This window comes from Cucumis melo, chromosome 11 (genome assembly GCF_025177605.1).
Source record: "Cucumis melo cultivar AY chromosome 11, USDA_Cmelo_AY_1.0, whole genome shotgun sequence".
NCBI lineage: Eukaryota > Viridiplantae > Streptophyta > Magnoliopsida > Cucurbitales > Cucurbitaceae > Cucumis > Cucumis melo.
Genome location: NC_066867.1, coordinates 29,923,507 through 29,944,975, shown reverse-complemented (window position 1 = coordinate 29,944,975; position 21,469 = coordinate 29,923,507). Strand labels below are relative to the sequence as shown.

Below are 21,469 nucleotides of genomic sequence, written 5' to 3'. Positions count from 1 at the left end.
GAAAAATAACTCTTTTAACGGTATAATTCACAAAAACCACCAACCATTCAATTTGAACCGTATAAACATATAAGAAAATGATAATATTGTGTGAGACAAACTAAGAGAAATTATGAGATAATTATGAAACCAAAAATCTATCAAACTATGAAAAATAAAAAAAATAAAAATAAAAAAAATCCCACGTGAAAGAGAAATCAAGATATTTAAAGGAAAAAAGAACTTATAATATAAGCATGATGCTTTTCACGAAGAGTGGAGTGGATATGTTTCCTTTAATTTTGGAAAATGCCAAAGTTCTATATAAATCAAAAGCTAATTTTTTAATGCTATTTTCAACTTCATCACATGGTTTAAACAAGAAATACATGTTCTACACGAAACAAGCAAATTACACCCCACATTAAACTTAGTGCAAACTTTGTCCATAAAAAGAGAGCCTATGGAATATTTTGTTGGCAATTTTAGTTATTACTAGTTTGATTTTATGGATTTCTCTTCTCTTTTTTCTTTTCTTCTATGGCAGCATGTATATAATACCTACATTTATGGGTTAACGTACAGAGTCTTTTTATTTATTTATTTATTTATGTATGACTGACTCATTCAAAGACAACTTTATGATTAATGACATGCCTTCAAAAATGTATGAAATTTAACCTTCTACCAACACAAAAACGTACTACCACACTAGAGATGATCATGTCTATTGTAGCTCTCATGCAATGTCCATCCATATTGCAATAAAAATTTTCTATTGTGTTTTCCCCATTTTTCTCTTGGTTAGTTTTTTTTTTTTTTTTTTTTTTTTGTGAAAAATAAAAATTGCAATAGGAAATCATCATTTTTCTCACAGTTTTTGTTGTGAATTTTTTTTATCACAATAGAAGTCCCAAAAGTTAAGCTAGTATTTGGTTTCAAATTCTCATATCACTAGCATGATAGAAGTAGACAATATCGTATAATCAGAAAAATAAATATAGATAGATCAATTGTTTATCCACGAAAAAAATCAAGTTTGATTCATATGAAAAAGAGAGAGAATAAAAGGAAACGTTTGAGTAATATTCTCCTGGTATATGAAAATCATGAAATGAAAAACTTTTAATGGGGGTGGGGAGGCAAGCAAAACTAAAGGAGGGGCTTTATGCATTTTAAAGGAGAGAGAATATGTCACATAAACGCATATAAAAGAGACCCCCACCAATTGGTCCAATTCCCATCTCTATAAATTAAAATCTTTTCCTTGCATGCCTAACACTCACTTTGCTTTCTCCCTTCTCTCTCTCTCTTTTCTTTTTTTTCTCTCTTTCCTAAGCCACAGGGGAAAAAGAAACAGCAAGGGGTAAAGGAAGGAAAAAATATGCTTGCAGAAGAGAAGTCCCAAAAGTACCCGACAATGCCAGAGGTACGAAAAAAAAAACCTTGCAGAGAGAATAATAACACTATATATTTATTATTAATGGCGTACCTGTTTTTTTTGCTAACTTGATGGAGTTTCCTCTCCTTTTTTGAAGGTCCTTGACGAGCTGAAGCAAATGGCTGACATTGGCTTCCCTGTTTTGGCAATGGGTTTGGTGGGATATCTCAAAAATATGATCTCTGTTATTTGCATGGGTAGACTTGGAACTCTCCATCTCGCAGCTGGTTCTTTGGCTATTGGCTTCACTAATATCACTGGCTATTCAGTTCTCTCGGGCTTGGCTATGGGCATGGAGCCACTCTGTAGTCAGGCTTTTGGTTCTCATAATTCTTCCATTGCGTTTCTCACTTTGGAAAGAACGGTTCTTATTTTGCTTTTCGCAACTATTCCCATTGGATTTCTTTGGCTAAATTTGGAGCCTCTCATGTTGGTTTTAAATCAGAACCAAGAAATCACTAGAATTGCAGCTGTTTATTGCCGTTTTGCAGTCCCTGATTTGATACTGAATAGCCTTCTACACCCTTTGCGTATTTACCTTAGAAACAAAGGCACTACGTGGCTTGTTATGTGGTGCAATTTGTTGGCTATTATCCTACATGTTCCTATTACCATTTTCTTGACTTTTCCTCTTGATCTTGGAATCAGTGGGATTGCTATCTCCAATTTTTTAGCTAACTTCAATACCCTTTTCTTCCTTTTACTCTATTTGATATTCACTACTCGTAGTAGTATCTTTTCCTCCTCTTCCAAGGAGGCTAATCTGTTTGTGCCACTGAAAAGCAGCACAGTCGTTAGCACTGTCACGGTCGGGGAAGAATGGGGAATGCTGATCAAGTTGGCTATTCCTAGCTGCCTTGGTGTTTGCTTGGAATGGTGGTGGTATGAGTTCATGACCATTCTCACTGGCTACCTCTATAACCCACGTATTGCACTTGCGACTTCAGGCATCGTAATCCAAACAACTTCGCTAATGTACACATTACCAATGGCTCTCAGTGCTGCCGTCTCGACCAGAGTCGGCCACGAGCTCGGTGCTGGCCGGCCTAAAAAGGCGCGACTGGCGGCTGTGGTGGCAATTGGATTGGCGTTGGTGGGCTCATTGATGGGGCTCGCATTGACCACTGTTGGAAGAAGGACATGGGGAAGAGTTTTCACAAAAGACGAGGAAATTCTAGAGCTGACAATGGCGGTTCTGCCCATAATCGGGCTGTGCGAGCTAGCAAATTGTCCACAAACAACAAGCTGCGGGATTCTGAGGGGAAGTGCAAGGCCGGTGATCGGAGCAGGGATAAACTTCTGTTCATTTTACATGGTGGGGGCGCCGGTGGCAGTCTTGTCGGCGTTTGTTTGGATGTTTGGGTTTCTGGGTCTTTGCTACGGGCTTCTGGCAGCTCAGATGGCATGTGTGGTCTCAATCTTAATAGTGGTCTTCAATACAGATTGGGAAATGGAGTCAATCAAAGCCGAAGACTTGGTAGGCAAAAACACCAATAACAACTTTGCACATGCAATCCACACAGCCATACGTGAGGAAGGTCCTGAATTTCTGAAAGAATCACCTGTTCAAAAACAAGATACATAAACTTAGATTTAATATTTTTGTATGATATCAAGTATAACTAGGATTTAATAGGAAGGTATACTATATATTATAATTATCTCCATTTTTTTTCAAAGCCTATTATTTTGTTTGATTTATTAGGATAATTGGAATTGGGATATGTTTGTAATATATTTAGATAGTGATTTTTGTTTTCTTTTTGTTTTTTTTTTTTCTTTTTGGTGTAGAACTTATGGTATCATATCAATGGATGGAATTTCCCTTTCGAATGACCGGAAATTATATAACGAAAAAATTGGAAGAGGCATATGGAAGCACAGTAATATTAGACCAACCATGTGTGGTGAGGTGTGTATAACCATTAAGACAACAAATGAAACGTGAGCTACGCAACAGTCTATTTCGTACATGCAAATGCATGGCTCATAAACAATCCTTTAACAATACGATTATCATATTCTTCAACTATACTATATACAATGTTGGACAATATAGTCATTTCCAAGGCTAGATCTTCAGTTATGGAAGCGCAGCAGCCAAATTTATGGGGGTTTTCTTTTCCCTTGTTCTGAGAATACCTTTTTTACACATGATGACGTAAAGAAGTATTCTTATCAACTTATGATAATAACTGATAACTTAGACATGTGATATAACTTAGAATCTGGTATATACCACATCACACTAGCTTGATTCTTCTTTCTTTTCGGTACAAAGAAACGCTGAACCAAGATATCTAATAACCAAAAGTGGTCCAAAATTGAACCAAACAGAAGTGGATTTACAGCTCTCCAATTTCTAATATAATTCTTCTTTTAAAAAGTTTGTGGCTCTCCTGTCCCATGGCCCAAACTCTTGAGACATCAAGAGCTTTTCCTTCTTAAGTTTACCCAAAGCTTCGACAAGGGATGCCTAAGTTAATATTTAAATAATATCATTGGGATATTTTTCTATATTACAATCTTTTTATGTTTGAGTGACCGTACCAACTAACAAGTAACGCATACCTCAACTAGACTTGACTACTAAAAATATTAAACGGATATTTAAATCTTGGTAGGTGGCCACCATGGTTTAGACTTCTTTTTCTCTTGAACTCCTTTACTTTTTACCTTGACTTTATTGACTATATAACAATCATTCAAAATTTTAAATTATGTTGTTGTATACATGTTCTTTAATCTTCATTTCTATGTTCAAGGAACTTCTCGAGTTAAAAATCTTTTAGATCAACTCAACTGGAAATGAGTAGGGAAAATTTAGAATCCAACCTGGTTTACTGTAGAAAACAGTAAAATATTGTTTTGAAAAGTCTAAAACAGTTTCCCGTATCATTATTCCCAAGCAGCACCTAAATCATACAAAACCTTTGATAAATGCTCCTGTCTTGGGGTTGGGTACTCCATTAAATGAAAAATAAAAGGCTTAGCTAAATTTAAGGCCTTTGTGCATGTTTGGGAGGCAAACAAGCTGTATAAATCTGATTGTCTTACCTGTCATCCATTTCTTGGGGTACGGCGTTCTTCTTGTTTCAAACTCAAACGGGAAGAAGTAATCAAAAGTTGAATCCAGACTCCTTCCCTGTGTGCAAGAAAGGCAGCAAAATAATGTTAAACAATTAGAGAACAGCGTGGCTTTATGCTTCTGCAGACTCTTTAGACTTAATTTAATGAAATGTCGTGCAAGATCACTTCCCTTTTTTGTCCTCTGATTGCTGACCCTTCAACTAATTTCCAGGGAATGAACCTTAGCCAACGGAGTTTTAGTCCAACATTTCAGCCAACAGAAAGCAAGCTTGACTAACAGTTACTTTTCATCATTAAAGGACTAAAACGCTGATTTCTCTTATCAATTAGGATACAAACAGAATTCAAAAAGTTTTGCTAATCAGCTTACCTCCCCGTGGGGTGCAAATGGGCGGTGGTTAAGATAAAGATGTTATGTAACAAAAAGTAAAAGTTAGATCTGATTTTGACTCTTAGTGCTTGAATTTTTAAGACTCAATTCCATAATATTTTGGTTTTGTTTGTTGTTTCTTGAAAATTAAGCTGATAAATACTGCAACCCTAAAAGTTTATAATTTAGTTAGCTACCTTCTACTAATTTTTAGAAAGAAAAATTAAATTATGAAAATTAGTAGGGAACAAGTATAAATTTTGACAATCGATAGCGATTACATTTTTCATTTTTACTTTTTAAAAATTATCCTATTTCCTCTCATTTTCATATTATAGTTTGCATCTTTGAATTCTTAGGTAAATTCCAAAAACAAAAAACAAGTTTTTAAGAACTACCATTTTGAATTTCAAATTTCACTTGATTATTGAACACATGGGTAAAAAATAGATCACAAATCAAGAAATTTAGGAGTGGAAGGATATTTGTAGTTTTAATTTTCAAAAACAAAATACAAAAAACCAAATTTTAAAAAAACGTGACCTAGAAAACAAACAAGGATCTAAGCAATTGTATCATATAGAACCGATACATTTGATGATACAGACTAGATACAAATTACAATATTGGCTCTACAAGAGTATTGCAATTCAGACAATGTATGAAATCTGAACATATGATCGATACAGATTACCGTCCGACCAGTCTAGATATAATTCAATCTTATACCTAGAAATGATTAGCTAAGACTTTTCGTATTAGAAAAAGTAGGAAAAAAAGAAAGAAAAAAACTATGCAGGGGGTAACCAAATTATGCAGAGACATTACATCAAACACCTAGCGTGCAACAGTAGTGGCGCGCTTACTTTACAACATGGACCACCAATGCAAGATTCTACATAACCAATCAAATTCCATTTCCTCGACGAAGATGATACAGTAATGAAACGACCTGAAAACGACCGTCATGCAGGGGAATGAATGATACGGAATCTCTATAACGATAAGAACAAATTTGCTTTTCTAATTTGAAACAACAGGCTCAATAGGAGCAAGGAAAAGAACAAACACAAGAAATTGAGTGAATTGCATTGTGTTTGAAAAGTGAAATTTCCTAATTAGTAAAGAAAATTACAGACAACGAAGAATGACAAAACCGATTAGAAATTTAGTTTAGTGTCTATATAGAATAAAATGAAATTTACCAGTCATCTCATCTCACAGTGGATGTTCCTCGATCGCAAACTATAATGCTGTTCGCTTTTCAACTCCCATTCACGAAGAATTAGACTCCCTTGACGAGATGCCGGGAAACATCCACCAGATATGGGACATTGCAAGGATATAAAGGTCACATAGTTCGTTTGTGTAGCTTCCATGGCGGACATGATCCGGCATGCTAAGGATAATAAAGCAAGCCTAGTTCTAGAGTACCTATATTGCAGCACCAACAACACGATTGTTCCCCAACTTTCTCGAATTCGATTACAGTAGTAATTTAACTCCATTGGGAACAGCAATCATGAATTCAATTTTGTCTAAAAACCAATTCGCCATTGTTCATCAAAGCTGGGCGAGAAATTTTCAGAAAACACATGATAGACGTCCACTAATACCAAATCGTTTTCATGGCAAGCTATGATTATCGTTCGCCATTAATGGGGAATTGAAGAATCTTTTTCGAAGTGATTTTGGCTTCCAAAACAAGAAAAGGAAAAGGAAAAATGAACGGAAGTGATTTTCGGTTCTGATTTTGAAGTCGATCAAAGTTGGCGAGATAGCGGGAACTGTTCAACTTCTTGGCGGTTATTTTTGCCCAGGATAAACGTAATTTCTTTGGGCCACGTGTGATCAGATTGCTAGTTGGGCCTAAAGTCCCGGTAATTAATTGGATCCAAAATTCAAAGGTTAGCCCACTTTAATTGGCCCAATATTCATGTTTTTCAATAGTTTTGTATAAGGGTAACTGCAAGGGGTTTAACTCAAATAGTCTAATTTGACCGATGATTTTATATAATTGGTCTAATTTGCCTATATATTATACTAAAGTCTTAATTGGGTTAATATTTTACAGAATAGTATGGCCCAAATTACTACACTATCCATATTAAATGATTTACAAATAATAATAAAAAAATTGGTAAGTGAAACGTTAATGGTGTAAAAATAGGGAATTTTTGAACCACGTAAGGAAAGAGGCAATTGCGGAATCCATTATACTTTTCTTTGTACGCTGAAATTTTTCTTCAACCAATCTTTAGGGTTTTGAAAATGGAAGACGAAATGGCGGCGGAATCAAGATGGAAAACCAAACGGTTGTGAAAATGAACGAGATTTTGAAATTCGTATTGATCGACGACGGCGGCCACTAGAGAATCTGAATTCGTTGTTGAGTTAATTAATCGACGGCGGAGGGAACTGGAGAATCTAGCTTCTGACGGCAATGCGACACTGTTTTCGTATCTAGACAAGCTTTTGATTTTAAAATCGACAGGCATGGCAGCGGAGGGAATTTGTCGACGACAGACAGGCAATTGATGACACTTTGTTCAGAGTTTTTGAACAGCGAGACGGACATGACGGAGACAGTGATAGAGTGGGGGATGGCGGAATTGATAACGAATGAGGAAGTTCAGACGAATATTGTGGAAGAAATTAAAGAGACAGTTGGTGAGAGAAAAGTAGAGGTATATATTAAATAAAATAGTGTATATTACAATAGTGCATTTTTCCAGTTATTGAAATTGAAAGCAATCGATAATACACTTTTCGACTGAGATGGTATACATTAAATGAAATACTGTATATCAGGATATTACACATTATAATTTGAAGTTAACTTAAATTTACAATATTAAATACAATATTATAACATTTTGAACTACGAAGTTTGACCTAAAAAACTGAGACAGATAATGTATACATTATGGTTGAAAAAATATCATGTGGTTGAAAAATAGGAAAATAATACAGAGTATATTTTCAATTTTATGAAGTATATACGAACATAAAAGTAAGAAAAATTTAGGAAACGTTTATAATTGAAATTAAAATTTTAACAACATTACAATATAAAAATCTAAAGTACAATAGATTAGGTATATATTTACATAATATGAAGGGGTATATATTTACATACACAAAGAAGATAAATAACTACTGTAGCGGAACCTCAAAAACTAAAATATAGTAGATTGGGTAGATATTTACATAAACAGATAAGATAAATAACTACTATAATGGAAATTCTAAATCTAAAAAAAACGGTTGTGAAGCTTTGTAATGTAAAGTAAAGTTTCCGGCGGTTGAGGATTTTCGACGGTGGAAGAAAGATCCGGTTGTGTAATAAATTTCCCGCAGAAAAAAAATATAATGATGATTGAGGACTTTCAATGGTGAAAAAATTGAATAGGGAAGCAATGTCTTGCAAAACTGTACATCCGAATGAATGTACGTACATTGTTAATATGACGGGGTATATATTTATATAAACAGAGAGCACATGCAGCTACTGTAACGAAAATTGAAAATCTAACATATAGTATATTGGGTATATATTGACATATGATGAAACGTAAGATCTAAATATAAAATACAGTATATCGGGTATATATCACAAAATCTAACTACTTTAATATGTACGTATATAACTATTGTAACGTTAATATTGTAAATCTAATTACTTTAAATTGTGTATATATCACAAAATCTTAACTAACCAAATAAATGTGAAGGTGCATGGAATCTTAAAGAAAAGACGGTGGAGAAGGATAACCGACTGTGTACAAAATCGAAGAAGAAATATAATCGACTGTGAATTATTCAACCATTATTCAATCTTGGGAGATGAAGAATACAAATAGAGAAAATTAAACGTGAGAAATATAAACAGAAAAAAAAAAAAACACGAGGACGAAGGAGAAAAAGGAGAAAATTAGATAAATATATATACTTATTTAATAATATTACCATATTAAAACATATATTATTACATTATAAATATATTTAAAATTATAATTAAGGAAATTAAATGAAGATAAAATGAGAAACATTATTTAATTATCAATATGAATAAGGAAATTATATGTATACAATTATTATAACAATAATGTAATTAAGGAAATAACTATTTATTAAAATGGAAAATTATATATATATTATTGATTAACGATAAGGATAAAATTATCCTAAAAAATTGATTTCCTATTTAAGTAAAAAATATATAACTTAGAATATTTTCGAAATTTCGTAACCAAATTAGGCATTTCCTCTAAATCTTTCTAATTATAAAATGTAGCAGTTTTTAGAATAATTATTAAGTATGTAGCAATATTTTAAAAAAATTGCAAATATAGCAAAATCTATCGATGATAGACTTCTATCGTTGATAGACTAAAACTTGTTACATGGTCTATTAGTGATAGACTCTTATCATCGATAGATTTTGACAAATTTTACTATATTTGCAATTTTTTTAAAATGTTGTTATATATTTAATTATTTTAAATATAATTGCTACATTTGCAACTATTCCTTTGTATAATGGAACTCATTTTCGTTTATGTCCATAAATTCTGAAATTTCTACTTTTTATCACAAAAAATTACTTTCATGTATTAAAAAAGATTAGCAATTCAATCGCAATTTATTTTATTTTTAAAATTAGTAATAAAATTTATATTTGTTTCCATAATTTTAGACATGCTAGTAAACCAAATCAAACTATATAATTTACATTTACTTTTAACCCCAACTTGACCTAAGAGAAATTGAATATTTATAATCCATCCTGTAGTGAATGGATTCGAATCAATGGGAAAAAATGCAAGAAAAGCAAAACAATATTAAAGCTATAGGATAATAAGAAAAATGGGTCTAGTTGGCTTTGACCGCACCTATGGGCGAACTCGTGATGTAAACTAAAAGGCCAAAGGTCCAACATAGCTAGATGAAACCCTAACATACCTAACAAGAATGTTAGGCTAATTGGTCTTGACCCAAAGATGATCCATACACTAACGGTCATATAAGAGGTAGGATAATGATATAAGCCTATAAATAAAACAATAAAAAGTAGACGTAACCAATTAAGTTTTCCAACCAATATCAAATACCATCTTCTCCTTCCAACCTTTTAACTTAAATATTAGAGTGTACGTAGCTTATACCAAAACAGTGTTCAGATTTCTTTTTGCTTGCAGGCAAGCTCCATTTCTCTCAAGAAAAAAAAAATTTAACCTTGTTGCCCCTGTGAAGACCACGTACATTTTGCTTGATCAAAATTTAACATCAACCCAACCTTAATCATAGAGATTAGGTTGGGCAGATCCAACTTCACGAGTCTACCAACATTTTTAACCAACGATAAGAAAACAATAATATACTTTTAACAATATTAAAATACTATTTACCATAAAACAATATTATTTACCTATGGTAGCCGTAAAGCAATACATACATACATATATATATATATATATATGAAAATGGAGAATATTGGTTAAAATTTAAATTTATTCTTCTTATGTAACCTTATGTTAATGTAGTGAAGTAGTTTTGAATAAATTTATTTGTTTTGTCTAATTTAATTTTTAGTTTTAATTATAAAATAGTAAATAAAATAATAATGTTTGTTTAGAAAATTGGGTGCAATGGGCATTAGACAAATAGGTAGAAATGGGTTTGTGTTTCCCCCACATATGTGGGGATGATAATGAAGTGTGAAATTGAATATAATTGGACATATAAAGTAATAGGTTAAAATTTTATCTTCTTATATATGGACCACAATATTACTTCATTCAACAACACCATAAATCCATTTTTCTTTTCCCTATGAAACATGATGATGGGACTTTCACTTTTTGACAAAGGTAAAATTTAATTGTCATTTTAAAGCTTCTTTCCCCAACCAAAAACAAAATAAATAAATCATTTGGCTTTTTTTTTTTTTTTTTTTTTTCAAGAAATAGAAACTAACTAAAACTTCTCTTCATACACCGAGGAAAAACAAGTGAGATATCTGAGGAAGATCCACGACAATTCAGAAAAAAAACTAAAACCTTAGAAACAGTTAACTTGGCTAACGAGTGCACAACCAAATTACAAAATTTTGGGCATTTTGAAAAAGATACAATCGTAAGAGCAGAAGCTAGAGATATTACGTTATCAAATATTGATTTTCTTTTAGAGATTGTCATTTACCTCCTTTAAATCTACAATGGCATCGGCTGAATTAGAATGTCCATAATCAGCAACGGCACCAACGATCCAAACCGATCAAACAGAGCTTGCAACCTCAATTCAATATCTTTCATCTCAATGACTTTAATTCTCTAATGCTTGAAAACTCTTTGACAATCCTAGCCAAGATCCAATCAACTCCATCCAAAAATCATCTTTGTTAACTGATGTAATCAACTTTATTTTGTCAATATTAATGCATTGTTTGAAAATTCAATATTGACATCAGCATCAATACTTGAAAATGCCTCTAAGTTATATATATGTAAAACTTACAAACAACGATAAATATAGAATTTTAACACACTATATATTGTTAGTTGAATTATACCCACGTTTGACATATTTTCTATATTTACGTACTCTATATTTTCAAGAAAATGAACTTAGTTAAACACATATTATCAAATCTATGTACCAAATAGAAATTAAAACCAAAACTTAAAATATAAAATCTTAGAACTTGTCTACTCTTTAAGTTTTTAAAATGTATCTTTTTAATCTAAGTATTTTTAAAAATATAATTAAAATGTTTTAGAAATATGTTTTATTTGATTTTTTAAATAATATACAATGTATAAAATTAGAAAAATATAGTTGTAGAGAAAAAAAGTGATTATTTGAATTTAAAATCTAAGGGATGTAATTATAAAATTGTTATAGTTTAAGGGAGATTTGGAAAAATAAATAAATAAAGTAACATACTTTTATAAAAACTTACATTTTTGTTTTCTCTTAAACAATCTCAATCGGAATCGACCCTAAAATATAATGTAATTTCGTGTGTTAGAGATTTGTCTCGTGTTTTTGTGAACATAGTAAAATGTATCAGTGGATTAATTTTTTGGTTGTGACGAAAATGCTCTCATAATCGAAAATACTATTATTATATTAAAAAATGAAATTGCTTGTTCAAGAAGACCGCCAATTCCAAAAACCTCATGTTGTTTATAAATTACGATGTTATTGTTTAGAATTGATGGTTTTCAAACCTAATAAAACATTAAACATATTCATCGTTTTTTTATGTTTGAAGTTACTATTTGGTCACTTTCATTAACATAAAGAGTATTTTATAAAGTTTTTGGATATTTTTTCTAACAAGATTTCAACAATTATATGAATATTTTTAGAATCTTTTTTTTTTTTTTTAAGTTTAAGATTGTTCTTAAAATCTTTTAAACTTCGGAAGCACTTTCCACATAATATACAAAAAGGTAAAGTTCATGGGAATTTGTTTATAATTTGTAAGTTTCATGAAAATTGTTCAAGAAAAAAAAAAGGAGAGAGTACGTGGCAGTTAATAAGCGTAGAAGTCAAATCAATGTTTTTACACTGTCCCAAAACCACTTTTTCCAAAATCGCTTGTACACAAAAATACGATATTTATCAATCCAAAGAAGTAATTTTAGAAAAATAATTTTTAAATACTCAAAGTACCTTTTTTTTAATTTTTATAGTATAATTTTAAAATCATTTTTGGTATTTGAGAATCAATTTTACAAAATGGATTGTACTAAAAAATATTTTTATTTCTAAAATCACTGCTGGACCCCGACACTCACACAATCCGTACAATCTTCATCTTCTTCTTCCTTCTCCTTTTCTCTTTCTTTCTTTCTTTCTTTCTTTCTTTCTTTCTTTCTTTTTCGTTTTCCAAACCATTTCCTTATTTATTCAACACAAAATTCCATTCCCACATTTTTCTCCCTGAAGTGGAATGCTCCAACATCAACAACAACAATGGTGGGGTTAAGCGTGATTTTAGAATCCAACCAAGGAGATTTCCCTAAAAAACCCTACTCCACCTCCATCCTTCTCACAAATCTCACCCTCAACTACTCCAAATCCTCTCTCAAAACCCCCTCCTCTCGCCTCCATTCCTGCTTCCTCTGCCAACACAAACTCCTGCCTGGAAATGATATCTACATGTACAAGTAATTCAACTCAATTCAATTCTCTCCTTTCTTTTCTTTTCTTTTCTTTTCTTATGTCTTCTTTTTTTTTTTTTTTTTTGGTTATATATATATATATATATGTAGAGGAGATAGGGGATTTTGCAGTGAGGAATGTAGGCGCAAGCAGATTTTCATGGATGAAGAAGAGAGTTTTATGAAAGATAATAATAATTCTCGTAAAACCCCGTCGTCTTCCAGCTCTGAATCTCCTTCTTCTTCTTCTTCTTCTTCTTCAATGGCGGCGGCGGCGGCGAAGGCGGCTTCTAGTAGTAATAATAACCGCAAAGCCACGAGGAATCGGAGGGGACAGTTTTGAGAGGGTTTCGGATGAAAATTACGGAAGTACCCTTTTGTAATTTACTAAATTACGTTTTTGTCCAACAATGGATGAGATGAGAAAAACCCTAATCTAACTCCCTTTGTTTCAATTTGAATCATAGGTTTAAAAATATTATTACATTCCTTTCCTTCTCGTTTTATCTTTCTAATTTTTTAAATATACTTAATTTGATACTAAAAACGATCCATTTTTATGAATAGGTTAAATCAATTCAAATACAAGGATTGAAGTAATAAGTAATACTTGAACTTGAATCCATGACCTAATATCCGATGAATTAGGGTTGGAGGGTATTAAGTTTGAAAAAGAACGAGGGTATTTTTTTGAAATGAAAAAGAAAAATTAGGGTTTATTTTTGTTTGGAGGCATTAATTTTGCTCCCTAGAAGAGAAGCAATTAGGAAAAAGGAAAGGTGAAAATCTCCCACAATTTGGCAACTACCCTTCTTCTGACACTTCTTTTGGCTTTTTCTTTGCCTCTTTCTTACAAAAAGGACTGAAAGGACTGAGAGCGTAAGGGGGAGGGGGGGGGGGGGGGGGGGGGGGGGGGGAGGGCCACACACCAACCCCATTTTTGGAATTTCCCCTTTTTTACTTACCTTAAATCTTTTTTTCTTTCTTTTTTTCAAATATTACTTTCGTAATTTGACTTTTAATATATTCATTTTAGTTATTCTTCTGATCTGTTTCTATATAGATTGTTTTGGTAATTAGATTGTTATGTTTAGTTCATTTGGGTTTATGATCTGTCAAATTGTTCGTTTTGGTCATTATTTTTTTACTTTGATTTATTTTTAGTTTATGTACTTTTGAATTGTTTATTTCGGTCATTGTTAGTTTATTTAGTGTTTGAATTATTAAATAGGAAATTTTTTTTTTATTTTTTTTAAATAAAATGAAAATAAAAGTGAACGGACTAGAACAATCACTTCTTTAAGGTTGATTGTATGAGTTTTAAAATGACTATCTTTTTTAAAGTGAAACAACAAAAAAGAATATCGATATTAAAGTAGTGTTTAAATGAGTTTTTAAATTTTTGCTTTTTAGCTTTTTAAAAGTATTTAATGGAATTTTAATCATTAAAAATAAAGTTTTTTTTTTTTTTTGTTTCATAATGAAGTTAATTAATGCATGCAAATAAGAATCAAGTCTTTTAGAGGATGGCTGGATTAAGGATGCATGAGGCTGAAGTTTTATCCTAAAGTTGGAAATATTAATTTAGATGTGACTCGTCGTGTAAGGCTGAAGTTTGGTCGATAAATTTGTAATTTGAAAATAAATGACTTGTAAAATCAAGAAAAAGTGGTTATGTGATGCCTAAGTCGAAAAGAAAATTAAATAATAAAAAAGAAGTAAGAAGTTGAAGTTACATTTGGTGGAACCATAATGATATATTTATAGTTGTAGTTAGTCTTGAATTCCTTTCTTTAGAGTCTTCGAGGTGCTATAGGTTTATCCTAAACTAATTAGGTGTGTGTTCCGTTTAACATTTTGTTAGGGTTCGTCCTTGGCCAAGGCTAAGGCCTAGCACCTCACTTTAGCTATATTTTGGGCCTAGAATAATAGTCACTCGTGCATGCCCCATTAGGTATTTGATGAGGCTCGACCTTTGCTTAACCAAATCTCTTTTCCCTTAGGCCCATTTTTGTCTTTAAGGTTTTACCCTCAACTCGAATCATGTTATTTTCTTAACTTTGTCTTCTATATTCTTGGCAAATGTCATTCCTGTCATTTGGTCCAAACTCACTCAAAACAAAAGAAATTTGATTATAAGAACTTTAAAATATATTAATTTATATCCTTAAATTTTGAAATGTATGTCAAGATGAGTATATAATCAATTGACATAATATTTATACTATCAACTTCAAAATTATCAGAAGCTTGATTCTCCTTCACCACATATTTAATCCAATACATCTACAAATAATAATAAAGATTGTATTCCAATGAACCCTGAATTAATAATTTTATTAATTTAAATTTAGTGGTATCGATTTATACCCTCATTCATGTTTCAATAAGAAAATATTGAGTGGAATTTACAATTGTTTTCATTAAAGAACTTAAACTCTTTATTTAGATTGCATGGAAGAATGTCAATGAATCATAGGCTTTTTCAAATATCAAATTAACAAAAGAAACTACTAGAATTAATGATAAGACGGTCTCAACGCGTACTAAATACTAATCAAGATATATGTTCATTTTTTATAGAATACATTAAGAAGTCCATATTTCCCATGGGCGTCGAACTAAGGAATGTGTTCTAGGTTGCACGCACATATAGGTCCTGGAGACTCAAGAGTTGGTCATTTTTTTCATGGTTCTCGAAGTTTTATTGACCTCCTCAAGTTTTAGAGAAAAAGATTATGTCAATTATCGTTGAGCTAAGTTCACGTTGGTACTTCAAATTACAGTTGAGTCTTTAAAATGTGTTTGGAGCCAATTCTTGGAAAAGCTACGACGAATATATATTAAGCTTTTAGACGTCTTTTTGTCATTTGAGTTGCTCCTTTTATATCCTTTGGAAATGATCATTATAAGTCATTTCTAATGGTATGAGTTTATGAAATATGCTATTTTATAAAAAGCCTTTTCATAGATGTAAAAAAAAAACTTACTTACGACATGTCATGTACCGAGAATGTTGGAGTGTATTTTAAACAGTTTTGATTAAACAAATTTACCAAAAAAGAATGGGTTTTTTAAGAAACATTTTTTTCTTAATGTGGTATTGAAAAATGATGACACAGCTCAAGAACTAAGACAAAGGTTCAAACTCATATGTCTACAAGACTTGTAATATTTAAAATAATTGCTATCCACGTTCCGTTTAAGTATTGAACTTAAAATTGTAAACTTGTAAAAGAAATGGTCTAAAATGATAAAAATGAATTTTAAAAAATTGAAGAACCAAAAGGCACACCATTTTATTTTCCTCTTTTATCTTCGCACTTTCTTTACAGGGGTGATTTAAGCCTTCTTGATCTTTATTGACCAAGTAGGATTGGCAAAAAGAACTTGTTTGACTGGGGATTCTAATACTGTCCCCCCTTCTAATGGCGGGAATCGAATGACGTTCTCCAATGGGGGACGGGATTGGTTAATCTCTCCCAGTCCCATTGTTAGCCCTACAAGTAAGCTATGTTTAAACGAGTCTTATGATGGGTTAATGACTCTAAATGAATTCAGATCAGAGTATCTTAGTAGAAATCCATCAAAAAGTCGAACCTCATGATAATATAGAACTGCAACAAATGCAATCAACATGGAGGAAAATGAAAACTACTTTTGAACAGAATGCGTGTGAACAAAGCTGATTATGTCTAATATAAAGGCTGAAGTGTCCTAAGCAAAATCATTAGATACGAGAAAAAAGAGATGTGGAAAAAGGGAAGGCTGTCTTGTCCACAAAGGATATCATCATTTGATTAAACTGCGATGATCATAAAATCAGTTAATAAGATTCATTAATCTGCATAATATACATGTTTATCAACCAGATTTAAACAACAAAACTGCTTTCTGATCCAAGTAGAAGTAAACAAAGTGGTTTGTCTCGTGTGTCACGTACGAACCTGTCATAGAAACACCAGAAAGTTCAACATTCAGGACCATGGATCTAATCCACACTGTTTTAGGTAGCTTTATAAGTTTTGATTGTAAGAGAAACCCCCGACCCTAAACCACTTAAATGATCGACTTTCATTTTAATGGCCACTACTCAACGTGATATCAATTTGGGAAGTATTTTAGGACACTGAATTGGTTATTATATTAAGTGGGTTTGAAGGTTATAATAGTTCACTTCTTTGAGGTGCAAACTATTTCAGTTTGGGTAGGAAATAGTAAACACTATAACCAAGAGAGAGAATAAATAAGAAATAGTAAAAAGAGTAACAAAGAAGAATTTGAAACAGTAATAATGTAGTTAATTATAGGTTATAATAATTGAAAACTCCAACTTGAGGTGGACTATAATACAATAGTCTGATCCACCCACTTGAAGTTGGTGGTTCAAATACCCCGTTGATGTTAAAGAATGATATTTTCAATCACAAAGATGATCTCCAATTTTGAAACCTTATATGATAGACTTGTATCACAGTATTCACCTTGTCGGACGCAACACATAATTGGTATTTGCACCAGCTTGATGTTACAAATGTCTTCACTCACAAAGATAGATAAATTTACATGGAGTAACCATGAGATTTTGTTGCTCAAAAAGAGAGTAGACAAAATATGGAACATTTGAAGAATAGAGCCTAATTACTAGCCATACATGTTGATAATGATAACATTGTCATTGACATTGACCACTCGGCTCAAGAAATATCAAGAAATCCACTATTTTCTCTTGTCGAATGCAATAGAAGGGAATTGAAAGCAAATTGTAAGCATTTTCAGACCTGGACCAAATTATACAAGGGAAGAAAAAGGGAGATAAATGTTCTGCACGAAGTTGACTAAAGTTATGGAGGACAGATTAGACTCTCTCTCACCCCCCGAGAAGGAAGGGACCCTTTTCCATTGTCACCTTGACCTTCATTAATTGGGTTGCCAACTCAAAACCGAAAACAAAATTATTGGCCTTGAGAAACGTTAAACCACCTACCATGGAAATCAGCTTTAAGGGGTTAAGGGTTCTTATGCTCAGGGGTTTGAGTTAACTTCTAGAAGAGCCGACAGTTTCAGTTTCTTTTTCTTTTCTTTGGAAAATAAATGAAATACAACAACCTCAAAACAAACAACCAAAGACAGAGAACGGACTACCCTTGTTCTAAGTAGAGGATAACCACCCATCCCGGAAAGTTTGCAAACCAAAATAACTCCTGTCTTCCACAAAAGAAGACCCGTTCAACTCAACAACAACCTCTAATCCAGCAGCAACCAGGACAAGTTAAAGTTTCAGTTTCTTTTTCAAGATAACTTTGTGTCGACTTATTTACAACACGACTAATCTCAACCATGACATGAGGCAGTCACATATAATAACCAATGGGTGTTGATTTAAAAAAATTGCATGCCACTTAATAACCTTTGGCTATAAATTCAAGATACTTTTCTCTCATGCATCCAATAACAAGAAACTATTCACTACATTGTGGCAGCCTAACTGAATAATTTCTCGACAAACACCCACCATCTTCATAACATTAAATTAGTCCATGGTGATTTGAGTTCAAATTTCACGAAAGACTAACATCAGAGGATAGAAGGAAAGGGAATGAACAAAATTGAGAAGAAAAACTTTCAAGTTCTCTGTAAAAGTTAGTCTTAACAACTCTAAATCAGCTCAATTCAATTAAATCTTGTGGAAGGACCGCTTATTATCAAATGCAGGTAATCTAACCAGATCAAACACTTCTACCAAGCAACCTAAAAATGTAGATCTATTCCATTCACGATGTAAACCTTCGCACCAAAGTCGAAACGAGAAGGCACATTATCAAGCAGCAAAATCACAAAAAACGTCAGCTGAATTTTTATAGGAAGAGGAAGATCAGTTACCAAAATTACGGCCAACAATGCAGTGCCAGGTCGGTCCATGTCTCTTATCAAACTCTTTCTTAATACACTCTGCTATATCCTTCTCTACACTATGCTTTTCAAATGCCTAATACAAAAATCCACAAAAGATCATGAGAAAGAACAACAGTCCAAATATGAAATTCAAATACGAAATTAACAAAAAAAAAACAAATAAATAAATAGCGATCGAGAAAATAGAACTTACAGCTATGGCGACATCGATAGCCTCTTTCTGCACATCACCAAACATATCAGCACTCTTGATAACAATTTTCTTCCCAGTAGCCGTCACAGCCGGTGGTTTCCGATCTTCCGACACAGATTTCACCATTAGATTCCCTTGAATGCTTCTCTTAGCATCGTTACTCATTTTTTTTTTCTTTCTGCTGATCTCCGGTGCGGGTTCGGAACCGACGGTATATGAGGAAACAATCTGTTCGAGTAGTTGTTGTTGTTCGGAGAAATTTGGAATTAGTTCATCGATTTGAGTGGAAATTGTAAGGAAAGCTCGTGAGTTCTCTCAGAATCTGAGAGGATAAAGTGATTTTTAACTCTTTTTGGAATTTATTGCGGCTTTTTGCAATCTCGTCCTTTGAATGGAGCCGTCGGTGAATTTTTGCTTCGCCGGTACAGCCTGTCAATACGGCGTCGTTTTAGTGGTCTTCGGAGAACTAGAACGAGAAAGGGTGTGTCAACTCGTTGACTCACTTTGACCCTTCAGAAAAAAATTGGTTAAAGTTTACATTCTAAACTTCACTAATTTAAAGTTTCCTTTCGTCAATGTTTTAAAAGTTAAATTCATAGTATGAATAAAGTAATTTTTTTTTCTATTACTATAATAGAATGGTATTTTGAAGAACGAAATTTGTCGCGGGTGATTACGTAGAAACAAACGAAAAGGATGAATGAGTAAATTGGAGAAATCAAAGCTTACGAAAAATATAAAAGTGTGTTTTTTCTTTGTTAAAATCATTTTTCTTTCAAATGGTGGTGTTTGGCATGAATTAAAATTAACCTTAGAAAAATATAAAATCATTTCAAATTGATATTTTGAAGAATTAGGTCATATGTGATATTTGTTCGATAATTCCGACTAATAACTCACAAAATGGTTATAAATTTTGTATAAGATATCGTTGGTTAGTTAAATATGGGAATAAAAGATGCAACCTATCATTAATTGTTAATAAAGTAAACCGTTATATTTGTTTTGATATTTTACGGTGTCTATATATAAACATATAATCAACCATGTGTACAATAATTTAACAGTAAAATAACCCTAATTATATTGGATAGCAGTTTTTAGAATAATTATTAAGTATGTAACAATATTTTTTAAAAAATTGCAAATATAGCAAAATCTATCGGTGATATACTCCTATCATTGATAGATTATATCACCGATAGACTTTGACATAAGAGTCTATATTTGCAATTTCGATATACTCCTATATTTGCATTTTTTTTTTTAAATATTGTTATATACTTCATTATTTTGAATATAGTTACTATATTTGCAACTATCCCTAACATAAATAGAAATAGATGTTTACTATAATTATCTAAAGATAAATAATTATTTCTCAACTTGAACAATTCTAAATTAACTTCTGAAATGAAACACGATAATTGAAAATTACTTTTAAGAATATGATACCAAACATAAATTTAATTATTTAAAAATCAATTTCAGTAGGTATTTTTTTAAAATCAATAAATCTTGTACTTCCGCTCACATTCTTGTCAGTTCATTCGCATTCTCCATTCTGTCACCGTTCGTATCCTCTATACATTTATACACACTCTCACATTACTCCAAACAAACTTGAATTACTATGTTTTTTGTAACTTTTTTTTTTTAAGCTTTCGAATTAAATTTTCAATGTCTTAATTTAAATATTTGATGGTAAGAGAACAAACCAACTAATAATACTTTACATTTAATGAGAAAACTTTAAAATAAAAACTTACTGCTTCTATAGAATAAAAAACTTATTTCTAATATACTTATAACTAATATTTAACTTCCTAAAAAAGTAATGATTTGTGAATGCCCAAAATAGAAGAAACTTATTTTTTAAAAAAGCAATTTACTATAGTTTTTATTTTAAAGTATCGTGTGATTTATTTGGAATCGTTTTTCAAACGTGAGTTAGAGTCGAGATAAAATGTAGTTTCTTTATATTTATATTTGAATCGGAGACTAAATGAGATTTATGTTGGCAATTTGTAAGAAGACTTCGATATTTTGTCTATTTTAATATTATTATTGTTGATGTTGTTTCGACGGATTTTTTAGGAAACAATTAATAAACAAACTATTTGCCTTTAGTAGAAAAAAATTACAAAAAATCAAATCTATTACATTAGATCTAGATTTTTCTATGAAATATAAATATTTTGTTTATTTTGTTGTTTATACAATTTTCCTTTTTTAAGGAAATTGTAAGAAAGAAATTGTAAGAAATAGCAAATTTGACAAAATATTTACAAACTATAGAAAATTTT

The 21,469-nt window shown here is 31.7% G+C and overlaps 3 protein-coding genes and 1 long non-coding RNA gene across 5 annotated transcripts; 2 read left to right on the top strand and 2 right to left on the bottom strand.

The window, feature by feature from the left end:
* Window positions 1-1,264: 1,264 nt before the first annotated feature.
* On the top strand, window positions 1,265-3,263 carry LOC103497838 (protein DETOXIFICATION 55). Its single transcript, XM_008460190.3, has 2 exons — window positions 1,265-1,408; window positions 1,518-3,263. Exons 1-2 carry the CDS (start codon window positions 1,364-1,366, stop codon window positions 3,003-3,005), a joined length of 1,533 nt encoding a protein of 510 aa, XP_008458412.2. The 5' UTR covers window positions 1,265-1,363; the 3' UTR covers window positions 3,006-3,263.
* LOC103497836 (uncharacterized) lies at window positions 2,801-6,660 on the bottom strand. 2 transcript variants are annotated; one of them, XR_001763807.2, is made up of 4 exons: window positions 6,086-6,660; window positions 4,478-5,832; window positions 4,256-4,335; window positions 2,801-2,982 (listed from the first exon to the last, which is right to left on the bottom strand). It is a non-coding gene; the product is annotated as an uncharacterized LOC103497836 (long non-coding RNA). The 2 variants fall into 2 exon arrangements; XR_001763806.2 differs by lacking the exon at window positions 4,256-4,335.
* A 6,023-nt stretch (window positions 6,661-12,683) lies between these two features.
* On the top strand, window positions 12,684-13,551 carry LOC103497839 (FCS-Like Zinc finger 15). The gene is made up of 2 exons (XM_008460192.3): window positions 12,684-13,060; window positions 13,166-13,551. The coding sequence occupies exons 1-2, from the start codon at window positions 12,867-12,869 to the stop codon at window positions 13,395-13,397; spliced, it is 426 nt and encodes a 141-aa protein (XP_008458414.2). The 5' UTR covers window positions 12,684-12,866; the 3' UTR covers window positions 13,398-13,551.
* Window positions 13,552-16,827: 3,276 nt separating this feature from the next.
* Window positions 16,828-19,717, bottom strand: LOC103497840 (uncharacterized). Its single transcript, XM_008460195.3, has 3 exons — window positions 19,164-19,717; window positions 18,938-19,043; window positions 16,828-17,001 (listed from the first exon to the last, which is right to left on the bottom strand). The coding sequence occupies exons 1-3, from the start codon at window positions 19,326-19,328 to the stop codon at window positions 16,919-16,921; spliced, it is 354 nt and encodes a 117-aa protein (XP_008458417.1). The 5' UTR covers window positions 19,329-19,717; the 3' UTR covers window positions 16,828-16,918.
* Window positions 19,718-21,469: the final 1,752 nt, after the last annotated feature.